Source organism: Saccopteryx bilineata, chromosome 3 (genome assembly GCF_036850765.1).
Source record: "Saccopteryx bilineata isolate mSacBil1 chromosome 3, mSacBil1_pri_phased_curated, whole genome shotgun sequence".
Taxonomy (NCBI): Eukaryota; Metazoa; Chordata; class Mammalia; order Chiroptera; family Emballonuridae; genus Saccopteryx; species Saccopteryx bilineata.
In genome coordinates, this window is record NC_089492.1 from 153,792,761 (window position 1) to 153,807,615 (window position 14,855).

The window sequence follows — 14,855 nt, forward strand, 5'->3', positions numbered from 1 at the left end:
CTTCGGCTGGTTTTGGTTTGTCTTTGTTCTTCTTTTTCTAGTTCCTTAAGGTGTGAAGTTAAGTGGTTCACTTGGGCTCTCTCTTGTTTGTTCATATATGCCTGAAGTGATATGAACTTCCCTCTTATCACTGCTTTTGCTGCATCCCATAGATTCTGATATGTCGTATTGTCATTTTCATTAGTCTGTATATATCTTTTGATCTCTGCACTTACATCTTCTTTGACCCATTCATTTTTTAAAAGTATGTTGTTTAGTTTCCACATTTTTGTGGGATTTTTTTCCTCCTTTTTACAGTTGAATTCTAGTTTCAAGGCTTTATGATCAGAAAATATGCTTGGTACAACTTTGATTTTTCTGAATTTGCTGATGTTGTTTTTGTGGTCCAACATATGGTCAATTCTTGAGAATGATCCATGTACACTGGAGAAAAATGTATACTCAGTCACTTTGGGATGAAATGTCCTGTAGATGTCTATCATATCCAGGTGCTCTAGTGTTTTGTTTAAGGCCACTATGTCTTTGTTGATTCTCTGTTTGGATGACCGATCTAGAGCCGTCAGCGGTGTATTGAGGTCTCCAAGTATGATTGTATTTTTGTCAGTTTTTGTTTTAAGGTCAATAAGTAGCTGTCTTATATATTTTGGTGCTCCTTGGTTTGGTGCATATATATTAAGAATTGTTATGTCTTCTTGATTCAGTGTCCCCTTAGCCATTATGAAATGGCTATTTTTGTCTCTGAGTACTTTTGCTGTCTTGTAGTCAGCATTATCAGATATGAGTATTGCTACGCCTACTTTTTTTTGGATGTTATTTGCTTGGAGTATTGTTTTCCAGCCTTTCACTTTGAATTTGTTTTTAACCTTGTTACTTAGATGAGTTTCCTGTAGGCAGCATACAGTTGGATTTTCTTTTTTAATCCATTCTGCTACTCTGTGTCTTTTTATTGATGAGTTTAATCCGTTTACATTTAGTGTAATTATTGACACTTGTGAGTTTCATATTGCCATTTTATAGATTGCTTTCTGTTAGTTTTGTGTTTTGTTGGATCCTTCTCTTTCGTTTTTCTATCTTTTGTTTTTATTTGGTTGTATTCCATACATCTTTCCATTGTTGCTATCTTTTTTATCTCATGTGCTTCTGTGGTGGTTTTTTCAATGGTGGTTACCTTTAGGTAATGAAAAGGGTTCCTACCCTGTTCATTGTAGCACACTATTTTGTGAGTACTTTTGCACTCCATCGTCCTTTGCTACTGTTAATCTCCATCCTCTCCCCCCTTTCTTTTTGTTGTTGTCACAGTTTAAATTTGGTTTTATTGTGTTCTTCTTGGAGCTTTTGTGGCTTTATTTTATTTTGTTCTTTGTATCTGATTGGAGAACCCCCTTTAGAAATTTCTGGAGTGGGGGTTTTCTGATGATAAATTCCCTCATCTTTTCTGTATCTGTGAATGTTTTTATTTCTCCTTCATATTTGAAGGATAGCTTTGATGGGTATAGTATTCGTGGCTGAAAGTTCCTCTCTTTCAGGACTTTAAATATTGGGGTCCACTCTCTTCTAGCTTGTAGAGTTTCTGCTGAGAAATCTGATGATAATCTAATGGGCCTTCCTTTATATGTTGTATTCTTCTTTTCCCTGGCTGCCTTGAGAATTTTTCATTGCCGTTGGTTTGTGCCAATTTCATTATGATGTGCCTTGGAGTAGGTTTGTTGGGGTTAAGAGAACTCGGAGTTCTGTTTGCTTCATGAATTTGAGGCTTTAGTTCTTTCCACAGGCTTGGGAAGTTCTCATCTATTATTTGTTTGAGTATGTTCTCCATTCCATTTTCTCTCTCTTCTCCCTCTGATATACCTATTATTCTTAGTTTATTCCTTCTGATGGAGTCAGATATTTCTTGTAGGGCTATCTCATTTTTTTTAATTTTTGAGTCTCTTTCTTCCACTCTCTGTTGTGCCTCAAGTTGCTTGTCTTCTATTTCACTAATCCTCTCTTCTATCTGGCCTGTTCTATTAGCCAAGCTTGTTACCTCGTTTTTCAGCTCATGAATTGAGTTTTTCATCTCTGTTTGATTTGTTTTTATAGTTTCAATTTCCTTGGACATATATTCTTTGTGTTCATTGAGTTGTTTTCTGAGCTCCCTAAATTGCCTTTCTGTGTTTTCTTGTATATCTCTGAGTATTTTTAGGATTTCTATCTTGAATTCTCTGTCATTTAGCTCCAAGGTTTCCAATATATTAAATTTTTTCTCCATAGATTTTTCCTCATCTAGCTGTGTTACCTCTCTTTCTTTTGTATCCATGATATTCAATTTTCTCTTCCTTAATGGCATCTGAGGGTGGTTTTGTTGATAGTATTAATGAGATTTAATAAAGAGTAAAAAGTTAAAAAAATAAAAAATGAAAAAGAGTTGTTTTTTTAAAAAAAATTAATAATGAAATAAAGAAAAATAAAATAAAATAAAAATTAATAAAAAAAGGAAATTATTCCCCCCCTCCTTTTTTCCTCTCCTCTCCTCTCCCCTCTTTCTTGAGAAAATCTTGTGGTGAACTGTGAATTATATTGTATTTAATAGAACAAACAATGCTTGTAATGGAGGGCCTGAATTGGGGAAAAGTAATAAAGGGGCAAGAAAATAAAATAAAATAAAATTAAAAAAAAGGGGGCGGTATGGACCCACAAAAAGCAAATAATGAAAAAATTTGGATCAAGAATAAAATGATTTGCTTTTAGGTGTTGGTTGACTAAGAGTTATGATGAGAGGAGTAAGAGGGAAACAGGAAAATGGGGGGACAAATTTAAAAATTACTATTGTATTTAGTGGAACAAGAGATTGATAAAATGGAGAGCCAGGAATGGGAGCACTGCTAGTGAGTTAAAAAGGTGAAGTAAAAACCCCCCAAAATGCCACAAACATAAGTTTGAGTCCCAGATAAAATAATTTGTTCGTTATTGAGGTTTCAATGAGAGGAGACGTAAAAGAGAAAGGAAGAAACTAATATAGAGGGAGAAAAGAAAGAGAGAGAGAGAATAAAAGAGGGAACCACTAAAAGAAGATAAAAGAAAAAAGAGAGAGAGAGAGAGAGTTAAGGGTTTTGGAGTGCAACCCTCATAGACAGAAAGGAAGAGATAAGAAAAGATAATGGGAGATGTAACACTTATGGGTAGTGTAGTTCAAGGAGAGGAGAGAGTAAGACCGGTAGGGAGTTAAACGACCAAATTGGAGGAGGAAAAAAAAAAATCAAGGATGAAGATAAGAGAAACAAACGAACAAATATAATAAAATGGGATAGGTTATAAAGTCTGCAGATTATTCTGATTTTGAGAGGTTATCTTCTTGCTTTTTCTTTTCTCTCCCTCTTCCTGGTCGGTGACTCTGTACCCCGGGTTCTGCCCCTTTGGCACGCTCAGGTAGAGGTTTGCAGTTGATAAGTCTCTATGGCGATGTCATGTATTGTGCTTTAGTCTCGTTGGCAGTCGAGGCTCATTAGCATTTATAGGCTCTGACAGTGAGAGAGTCCATGTTCCTGGAGCCTCTCTCCTAGTCTTTCCTTCCTCAATTAGTAGCCTGAGAATCCAGCTATGGGGTTGCTGCTGCCTCTGTCTGGATAGTAAGAGGTTCAAAGAGCTGGCAACTCCCCACTCTATTCCCACTCAGCACAGGGCTCTGGGTAAGGCTCAGTCAGTCAGAGCCGCTAGCATAATCAGCTGGGGCTTCTGCCTACTCAAAGACCTCTGGCTCTGCCACTCTGTCTGGTAACACGGGCGGGCACCCACTCCCGGGGCGCTTGGAGGAAACTCTCGTTCACTATCTGCGCGCGCAGACTAGGATGTTAGACTGGAAGTCTCGCCCTCTGAGTGAAACCCCCCGCCCGCACTGAAAAGTTCCAGTGTTGGAATTGGCTCTCGCTCCGTCACCGTGCGCGGCTTTTTCAAGGCACTGGGGCAGCCTGTGACTCCGCCCTCGGCCCACACAAAGGCCCCCGACTCTGCCCCTCTGTGGGACAACACGGGCTCCCACTCCCGAGGTGCTGGGAGGAGTCTCCTGCCCACTCTCCGTGCGCTCAGACCAGGATGTGAGGCCGGAGACTTGCCCTCTGAGTGATACCTCCCGCCCGCACTGAAAAGTTCCAGTGTTGGAATTAGCTCTCGCTCCCTCCCTGTGTGCGGCTCTCCCAGGGTGCTGGGGCGGCCCGTAGGCTTTCGGCCCACACAAAGGCCTCTGACTCTACCTCTCTGTGGAGTAACACTGGCGCACCCTCCGGGGGCTTTGGAAGGAATCTCTCGCCCACTATGCGCCGACCAGGGGATCGGGTAAAATAGCTGCCCCGCTTGTCTTTCTTTGTTTGGGTTTGGCGCGAGTGTTAGCTGTATTGCCCGGGTTGTCACAGGAACAGTTTTTCCTCGGCTTGGATCTCCGTGCCACAGCCTGGTTCGGCCGTTTGTGCTGCGGCCTGGATCTATTCACCCCCTTTGCCCGCCTTAGTTTCTATATTCTCAGTTTCCAGTGAAAATCGCCCTGTTTAGGTTAGTGAGGAAGGCGGAGCATTTCTTACTCCCTATTTCCTTCGGGGTTTGGTTATATATTTAGCCAATTTTTCGCTCGATCATACCTTTGGGTGTATTGCGAAACATCTGGAGGCTCCAAGGATAGGTTTTTCTGTTTCTGGTTGAAGATCTTGTTGAGGTTTGGGGGAGATTTATTGGTATCGCTTCCTACCCCGCCATTACTCTGACGTCATCTCCCTGTTTTGGTTTTTAACAAAATAATAGTTCAGCAAAGATTTGTCAGATCCTTTTAACTGAAAGGATAATTGATAACCAAAGGATGATGTCTGTTTAAAAGCAAAACACTACCTCATTCATTCCTTTAAACAAACAATTAAAAAAAAAGGTTGCTTGATTGCTTGGTTTGTAATTGTATTAATAGAAGCTTGAATGAGCTTTGGAATCTATGTTAAAAACTAAAGCCCAGTTGCCAGTTTTGAGTTCTCATCCTCTAATGCAAAAAACTTCTTTGGAATGAGGTCAAATTGGATGGATGGATGGATGGATGGAGAAAGTGTATTTCGTCACCTGCCAGAGGTTCAGGAGAGGCAATATTGGGCTTGGTCATCTGGTGACATATTTTTTTTCAAGTGTTTGTGTGCCCTGTGCTGTTCTTTAGATCTTGTACCAAGGGTTGTTCAATGATGTACCTGGTACCCACTTCCTATCCTCAAGGATCTGGCATCTCGCCTCCTGAAGGCTGGCCCTTTATGGGATAAGTGTCCAGGTTCCAAGCTAGAAGCAACCACTTCCAGTGGGGCAATGATGCCATATCTCATGAAATGCGAATTGCTCCCCATGACCTAGCCTGGGGCTGGATATCATCCAGCTTCCTTCTACACCACACACACACACACACACACACACACACACACACACACACTCTGTGGGGAACACTAAAAGCCTCACACGAGGCCCTGGGTTTTTCTGCCATCACACTCCCTCTTCACACTGACCTAACTCCCACACAAGCCTCCCTTCCTGAAACCTCCTGCACAAATCCGCTGGGACCTGCAGACCCATAATGCTCCCTTCGTGGTTGTCAGTGTGGCTCATCATCTGGGATGCTCGATATCTCCCAGACTCTCAGTGGGGCCCTAGTCCCTCTGGGAGGAGTCTGATGACAGACAGCCCCATGGGTTGTGCTCGAATTGTCACCACACCTTTCCTTTCTTTCTAATTCCTAGCAGCTGCCCCTAAGTTTCTTTCTGTGGTATTGAAAACTCCCAAGGCCTGGAAGCAGAGGCAGATATCACAGATTATTCATAGTGTATCTCTGGGGGGTAAGACATCCTAAAAATGCTTTCTTAAACCCTCTCAGAAGATCTGAATTGTAAAATTAGGTCTATTACTGACCGTTTGACTTTAAACAAGGCCCCCAAATCAGTCAGTTGGTAACAGGACACAGATTATGAGACAGTGTTATCCAAGCAAACTTTATCCAGTATTGTCAACTCTACAAGCATTTTCACAGGATGTAGAAGGTGCTCAATAAATGTGTTATTGTCTTTATTGAATCTCCAGTAGATTAAACTATAGATTAAACTATTCTAAGAAATCCAGTGTAAAAAAAAAACAAAAAAAAACAACTAGTCAAACTTTCTCCAAAGCCAAAGTGTGCCCTAGTTTTAGAGAAAGTAAGGTAGAGAAAGAATATATAGTGAAGAAAAAATGTATTTTAACTAACCTCTTAGATTAGAGCCACAGCAAGTAGTTGTAATTTGTCATCCACAGAAGTTACCTTCTCACATCCTATGCATTGATTCACAGTAGTTAGTTCCTCACTACAAGTGTTGTCAACCCTGAGGAAGCACTTTCTGGTGGTAGGTGGGGAAGGAGGGCTTTGGTGATGTTCCGGGAACTTGAGGAGCCAAGACTTATTCTCATGAAGCACGTGGCTAACTTTTCAGGAAAGAAGAGAAGCCAATGCTCACCCAGGTTCTAGGGGAAGTGCTCAGAGAGAAGAAGGTTACCAAAGCGTGCATGGTCATGGAACACTGACAGGCACAATCTAAGTAGAGAGAGGAGCAGCTGGAAAGCACCGGAAATGACAGAAGTTCTTTGCCTTCTTGACAAGATCCGCAGCCCCTAAAATTTACCTCCTCGTCATGATATTATTATTTGCAAAGTCTTTTTTATTAGAGCAACTATATAGCCCAGTATGCTCAGAAAAGCACAGTTCTTGCCTGTTGTCCCTAACCCCCATCTGGTTAGCATCCCCTTTCACTCAAAATTGTTCTCATTTGGATGATAAATTATATTGTCATTCCTGACTCAAGCTGGAGAGAACAAAATGAGGTCAAAGTCTGCTGAACAAAATGCTTCCTGAACAGCATTTCTAGGAATCTGAAAATGCAAAGAACTTATTATTATAGAAGAAAAAAACAGGGAACAAAACTCTTTTCTTTGCCTTACAGATATCACTAACTGGGTTGAAGAACACAAAAGGGGAAATTACAACATAAAAAGTTAAAGGACTCACCAACTAGGACTCAAGTGAAAAGAGCAGCATAAAAATTAATGAAACAGAATGTGTAATAGATGGAAAAGGAAATCCAACGGTGAAAAAAATAAATACAAGTCTCAACTTAAGGAGAATGGCAGGGGAAAAAGAAAGTCCTGCCCTGGCAGAGAGCTCGGTTGGTTAGGGCAGGGTCCCGAAGTGCAGAGGTTACCCGTTCTATCCCCAGTCAAGGCACATACAGGAGCAGATCAATGTTCCTCTCTCTCTCTCTTCCTTCCTCTCTCTAAAATCAATAAAATAAACATTAAAAAAAGTCAGTTCTTACCAGACAGAATTTTTACAAAGATATCAGATTCAACCTTAAATTTCACAGCATGCTTAAGTAACAGCAAAATACAAATGGCCTAAAACTAGCTGTAATGGCATTTGTTCAAGTAGTTGAATGTGGATATGGTCTACGGCCATACCACCCTGAACGCGCCCGATCTCGTCCGTCTGAATGTGGATATGGTCTTCTAACAGGTGGAACAGAATGATTAAAATCACTGCTATAGCCATGCCACCTACATTGTCAGAATAGTGAGCCTGATACTATGAGTAACTAAGATGAGTTTACACACATGTGGAATGGACCAAAATGTGCTCTAACCAGCTGAACCCTAACCCATTCTCTTAGAATGATAGAAAATGTAGTCCAGAATATTAAGCAGTATATCTCCTTTTTATAACTGTTATTTGCCAACAATATATTGATGTTTAATGCTTCATTGGCATTTGTAACAGCTGCAGTCACACGTATCCAAATATTTGCTCAACATCTCTACTTGAACATCCTAAAAGCAACTTGAACTTCACACACCCAAAATCAAACTCTACCTTTGCCCCTGCTCCTGCACCCATCTTGCCTGTCCCAGTCAGTGGCTCTTCATCCATACAAGGGGCTCAGGCTGGAACCTGGGACTCATTCCTGCCACAACCCTGGCCTGCCACATCCAATCAATTGCCACTTGCAACAATTCTGCCTCCAAAATGTAATACAAATGCTCTCCATCTCCACAGCTACTATGACTTCTCTTACCTGGATTAATGCAACAACCTTCCCACCCAAATCCATCCATCACATAGAAGCCAGAGAAATTTGAAAAATGTAAATCATATCGCCTCACTCCCTACTCTTTTCTTTTTAATTATAGACTCATCAGAAAATGCAAAGAATGTGTAAGCAGGTCCCAAAAATCCTTTACCCAACTTCCCCTAATATAAATCATTCAGTGACTTCTTATTGCCCTGTGGAGAGTATCCAAAATCCTTAACTTGACCTCCAAGGCTCTTGGGATCTGCCACTGTCCCCACCACTCACTGAGTTCTCTCATAATGACCTTCTTGTAGTTCTTCAGCTGGGCAAGAGTCTATGCCTGCCTCAAGCTGTTCCCCACTCATTTTCATTTCTCTGATTCAACAATTCTTTATCCTTCAGGCATCAGTTTAGCCATTCCTCTACTTAGTGGACCTTCTCCCACTCACTCCGAGTTAGGTCCCCTTCATACTCTGTTTCACTCTGCTCTTCAGCCATAGCCCTTGGAATCTAGACTGTTTATATATATTTGACTTTTTATGTCTGACTTATCTCTAGGTCCTAAGTAAAATACCCTGAGGGTTTTCTTTATTTTGATTGACACCCAAGTCAAGCCTATTGCCTGCCAATCATAGGTACCTAGATCGAATTACAGAGCTGTCCACATGTTAGTTCTGTTTCTATCAAGAGAGGGAAACTGGATCATCCTAGCACCCCTCTGAATTTCAGCCTCTTCCTTCTGCTCTCCTCCCCACCCAGTATCCACAGACTTGCTCTACGCTTGACTCAATTACAATAAGGATACTTAATTTCTTCTTTGATTTCCCTTCAATAATAGATTGTGACTAGTAATTTATTTAGAATACATTGAAACCTGAATTTCTACTGATTATGTTCCCAAGCGCCAAGCTGGCAATAATAAAGACAAAGAAAAGATGCCATCTCTTGAAGAGAACCTAGAAAGTGATTATTTCTAGCAAGAAACTCATTTTGTTTCGTAGACTTACGCTTCAGAGTCATTTGTGAATGAGTAATGAACTCAGGGAAGATCAATGAAGCATTCTCTTAACCCTCTCAACCTATTTTGCTGAGAACTGGAGGAGAGGAAACTTACTAGCGGAATTGATGATTTAGGAAGAGAAATATGGTTGCTATAACGTACAACTCTTGCAAGAAGAAGATTGAGCAATTCATCTAGTTTACTGTGAGTCATTTTTCAGGCTTCAATTATGAGTCAGCTAAGTAATTTTTTTTCTCTACTATTTAATTTCAAAGTTTATTTATTTCACTATTTTTCAACAGTAAAAGAAAATAGTGTTCAAAAGCCAAAGTATATTTAAAAGAAGAGCAATGAAAAAAATTTGGCATTCTTTGCTTTGGTATATGATTTCCAATTTTAAGTTAATGCCATGAAGCTATTTTTAAGGTATTATTTAAAACTTTAACATATTCTCCTCTCCTTTCTTGATAGATAATGAGCCTCCCTCTGCAAAGTTTTTACAAATAACTGCAAATTAAATAACCCCAATCAAAATACAGGCACTAAAAGTATGGTGCAGGGCACTGATGGTGCAAGTACCACGGTGTTAAGTGCAGAGACATATGTCATGTGGACAGATGGAAGCCTGATCATCACGGAAAGTCGTTAGTGACTGGTGGGATTCCCGATATGTATGCCCAAAAGGACCTTCTGGTCCCAGCGTCATGTCCATCTGCTAAAGGAAAGCAGCCCCTGCTCCAGGCTTCTGACTCGGCTTATATTAGAGGACTAGGCCAAGAGCAGCCCTGTGCAGCTGTCCTCAGCGGTACCACCCCCTGGGATGCACCACGCCAGGCATGGTCCAGCAGCTGAGTTTCTTGTTTGTTTTTGCTTTTCCAATAATGTTCTTACAAGCTGCATATCAACAAGCACTGCGTTTCCTTATCACAAAAGTCATCAGGAAGTCTTTGGGGGCAGGAGAGAAAGAAGTCCATAGACTTTTTTTTTTTTCTTTTCTTTTCATTTTTCTGAAGCTGGAAACGGGGAGAGACAGTCAGACAGACTCCCGCATGCGCCCGACCGGGATCAGATCCACCCGGCGCCCACCATGGGGCGACGCTCTGCCCACCAGGGGGCGATGCTCTGCCCATCCTGGGCGTCGCCATATTGCGACCAGAGCCACTCTAGCGCCTGAGGCAGAGGCCACAGAGCCATCCCCAGCGCCCGGGCCATCTTTGCTCCAATGGAGCCTCGGCTGCGGGAGGGGAAGAGAGAGACAGAGAGGAAAGCGCGGCGGAGGGGTGGAGAAGCAAATGGGCGTTTCTCCTGTGTGCCCTGGCCGGGAATCGAACCTGGGTCCTCCGCACGCTAGGCCGACACTCTACCGCTGAGCCAACCGGCCAGGGCCTAGACTTTTAAAATATTGACAGCCCTGGCTGGAGGGATATTCAGATGCCATGTTGGAGACTTCTGTTGAGCTTTTTGTCACATCTCTTACGATTTTTGTTATTCCGGGAAGAGTCTGTCTCCAGTGCCTTCTGCTGAGATGATATTAAGAGACTGAAATCACAATGCGTGCCATTTCTCCTTTGGGGAGTTCTAAATATTTTTTGTCTGTTTAGCCTAACAGAGTCAGGGGTAGAGAGTTACGTTATTTGCAAGTATAGCTGGCAAAGATGAAGGCCATCTTGCTAAGTGATCAGAGAACCCTTTAAAAGGCAAGCCTGGGAACAGCGAAGGCTGCCCTTCACTGCTAGGTGCTTTTGTGAGTGCCCTTGGGCTGGTCCCACAGGAAAGCAAGACAAAAGAGTGAGGGGGAAAAGGCAGCACCCCCCTCTGAGATGTGGGAGGGGAGCCTGGTCTCCAAGTCTTCCTTAGGCTCCCCTCTCCCCGCCCCATTCTACTCTCTCAAGTGTCCTCCTTGTGTGGTGGCTCTGCAGATACTCTTTCCCCTCTTGAACTAACTGTGGCACTGGAATGCCAGGGCATTTGGGCCTTAATTCACTAAAATCCAGGGGGAAAGGAGGGGCAGGAAGCCCATAGATTGTCACAGTGGCTGGACCTTGCCTGACTGGCTCCCACGCTATCCTATGTAGGGCAGAAAGAGCAGTTTGGAAGCCGAGACTTGAGGCCCATCACATACATGAGTGGTGAAACCTCTCCCAGAATGGAAGACTTTAAGTGCCCAGTTCAACAGATTTTGTTTTTTCCTAAGTCAGTGTGCTTATGTCATTTGTGGAAATTATCGAAGTTCCTGTTATTAATTTAGTTTCAGGCCTTTTTGCCAGGCCCAGAAGCCAATGTTCCCTGTGTCACTTCTGTCAGATTTTCTTCATTCTTTGCCACTGTTTCTCCACAGAAACACTTGTCATTTTAAGGGGACGCATTCCTCTTGTACAAGGGACCTTTCAGTCTTTGAAAGGCTTTACCATCCCTGGCCCCAGACATTAATTGCCAACAGGGATACCCCTCACTGCGAACACACAGAAACACCAGGCTCAGTTCCAGGCAGCCTGGACTTGGGAAAGGGCTACGCAGTTGAGAGCCACTGCACGAGGCCTGGACAGGCCCGTAGTCCAGCACCACCAATGCCTCTTTTCCCCTGAACACATTTCTCCTTGTCTTTAAAGTTTTGCTCAAATGTTAGTAGGAAGGGTTCTCTAATTGATTGTTTCATTTAACATGAATTCATCAGACACTTACTGAGCACCTACTGACAGTCCCAGGCACTGACTGAGTAGCTGATGGTCCACCACCATTACTTATAACTCATATCTGCATCTGCCTTCAATTCTGTGCTTACCTGTTAATTCATAAGGATCTTGCAGTCATCCCTGGACTTCCATTCTGACATCCTACCTAGGAATTGAGCTGCTCCAAGATAGTGACTTCTTCTGCTTTTGCTTCTATCCCTCTTGGCTCACAGCAGTGTTCTCCATGTGGTGGGAATTCAGCAAGTGTTGAACTGACTGATCCAAGACATGCATTTATCATCAAGGGTTGACTTCATTTCTGTAATAGGGATCATGGTTCTACTGGATCATGTTTTTCTAAACTGAAGATTCTTTCTGTTTTGTCTGCTATCCCAAGGTAGTAAGAAAGAGCATGGGAAACAGTTTGGTGTCCCAGGTAAACAGCACACTTGACCTGTATAGCGGGCCGTGTCGCTTACTTCTTGGGGCACCCTTTGTAGGCTCAGTCTCACAGGCCACGCCCTGACCCAGGTAATGACTGCTGAGACGCAGCACAGTCCGTGCCCTCGGTCCCCCCAGCCCTGCGCTCTGCCAGCCTGGGGAAAACAGTGGAGAAATGGAGGCCTTTTTTCTCTCTCTTTTTTTTTTTTTGCTTCATAGAAAATTTCAAACACATAAAAAGTGCCTAGATTAATAATTTCCAACATGCTCATCGCCAAATTTTAGCAGTTATCAGTCCCACAACATTGTTTCAGTAATGTTCCCACCCCCCTCCCTTCCCTCCATATATATTATTTTAAGGCATATTCTAAAATCATATAATTGTATCCATAAATATTTCAACGTGAATCTCTAAAGACTTCTTCAAAAATTGCCACAAAATAATTTTCTTTAAAAAAATCAATAACCTCATAATATCACATTCCCATTCAGTGTTCCAATCTATAGTTTTGGTGACTTTTTTAATAAATCTGAAAATTGGATCAAAAATTACAACTCATTGAGAGAGATTCTATAAAAGGAACCAAAACATCTTTTTCCTTACAGGAAAGTAGACTAAGTAATCAATGGTAAAGTGATTTTAGGGAGTACAGAGGAAATAGCTCTGACTTGGGGGTTGGGGAGTGTCTCCTGAGACTGTCCAGCCTCACCAGACCACCAGGCATGCCCCCTGGTGGCAGATGGGTACTGCATGGGTTTCAGTTAACTCTTGGGGATGTTCATCTCATTACATGCCAGAGCTCTTACTGTGTGGCAAGGACTTGAATAGTTGGCCACATGGCAAAATTGTGTGTGACACAGGTTTTTTTTTAAGTGTTGATTGAGCACATAATTTAAAAGTCAGAATATTAAATAAACATCTCTGCCCTTTCTTCCAGCAGGCAACCCAAAGAACTGCTCTCCACGCTCTGTCTGACAGGTACATTTTGTCATTTTTATGAACTATAAATTGCTTTATGAAACATTGAGCCCTATTTATTGTGGAATATAATTCATAATCGGATTTTGTCCCCCAAGTATCTGGGAACTGGGATGTTAAATGTTTTTGCATGCTTGGATTTGTCATGCCCGTGTGGAGTTTATTACTGCAAAAAACGCCTTGATGTATTTCACAGAAAGTGTGGAGAGTCCCTTGTTGTTCCGTAAAACAAAAGACCAGGAACTGGAGAAAAAGGCCTGAATGGCGTAGTAAATTCCGAACTTTGGAATTGGTTGAGATCTAAGCTCATTTTTCAACAATAAGTACTTCATTTATTTTGAGATGTTTTCTTCAGACTTTTTCCATATCATTTCCCCAAAAGCTGTCTGTCTTTTGATGAGATTCTGTCTTGAAATATGCATGTCACCCAATACATGGTCCTGAGTGCCTAGCTTTTTTCTCCATACTTCAGCTGTTTTTTCCTGACTTGTATTATTGAATGAGGTATATAAACCTAATCAGCTAACACACTCAAACGTTATTTCACATGTGGCTTTGCTATATAAAAATAGTTTAACAGGCTCCGGTTGGGTGCTCAGTGGATAGAGTGTCACCCCACATGGCGAGGTTGGAGTTTGACTCCCAGTCATACAAGAAGCAACCAATGAGTGCATAAATAAATGGAACAACAAGTAGATGTTTCTCTCTATCAATGAAAATTTTTTTAAGTAGTTGAACATGGATGTATAGTTACTTTCTAGAACAAATCAGGCCCTCTATTGTTTTGGTTGGCTTTTTTTTTCACTTGCTATGGTGTGTGTGTGTGTGTGTGTGTGTGTGTGTGTGTGTGTTAAAGAATTCCCAGGAGGTAAGGATGAAGTCCTAGTTTCCACAATTGAGATTCTTACAGTGTTAGAAACAGCTGGTGATGTCCCTCTGGCTGGCTGGTAGGCACCTCAGTGTGACCTAGCACGCTGTAACCACCTTCCCTTCCATCCCAGGTCTTTTTTTGTGGAATGAACAATAATTGACTGTTTGAATGAGCTCAGTTCAGCTTCGCCAAAGTGAAACCAGTCACTTGGGCAGACTGTCTGTGTGCATGGGTGAACAGCACTCTCTCTGGTGGCAGGCTAAACCCAAGTATATTTATCCCAATGGGAAGCCTGCCCTGTGACTACCACAAAGCTCATGTGCTTTGAGAGTGGCTGCCATGTGACCTTCTGGGAATCTCACAAAAGCCGGTGACTGCAGTGCTTCTGAGTCTGTAGGAAGAAGGAGGAGAGACTCTGATCAAAACAATTAAGATCTACATTAATTCATTTTTTTCCCTTTGGCTTTTTAAATAAGTGATTCCTTCAATACAATGCAAGAGAATGCCCTCCGTTACAGTATTAACTCATTGCCAGAGCTTGCAAGGTTTCTTTTTGTGATATTGTAAATGTTATAAAATTAGGTTATGGTAATGGTTTCACCACCTTGTCAATATGCTAAAAATCATTGAATTGCATACTTTAAATGAGTGAACTTTACGGTGTATAAATTATATTTCAATAAAGCTACATATATAGATGCAAAATGTCATTATGACCTCTAGTAGAATGATTCAAAACCTATTTTAGGGAAGTGTGAACTCCCTTTGAAGACCCAGTTGCAAAATACAATCAGCAATCAGAAGCTAGAAC

At 41.9% G+C, this 14,855-nt stretch overlaps 1 protein-coding gene across 2 annotated transcripts in view; it reads left to right on the forward strand.

The window, feature by feature from the left end:
- AFF3 (ALF transcription elongation factor 3) overlaps positions 1–14,855 on the forward strand; it is a 719,747-nt gene that overhangs the window by 580,294 nt on the left and 124,598 nt on the right. For both annotated transcript variants that reach the window (XM_066267825.1, XM_066267826.1), the window contains one exon: positions 13,133–13,173. In XM_066267825.1, the coding sequence (XP_066123922.1) occupies positions 13,133–13,173 (41 nt within the window). The remainder of the gene's footprint in view (positions 1–13,132; positions 13,174–14,855) is intronic.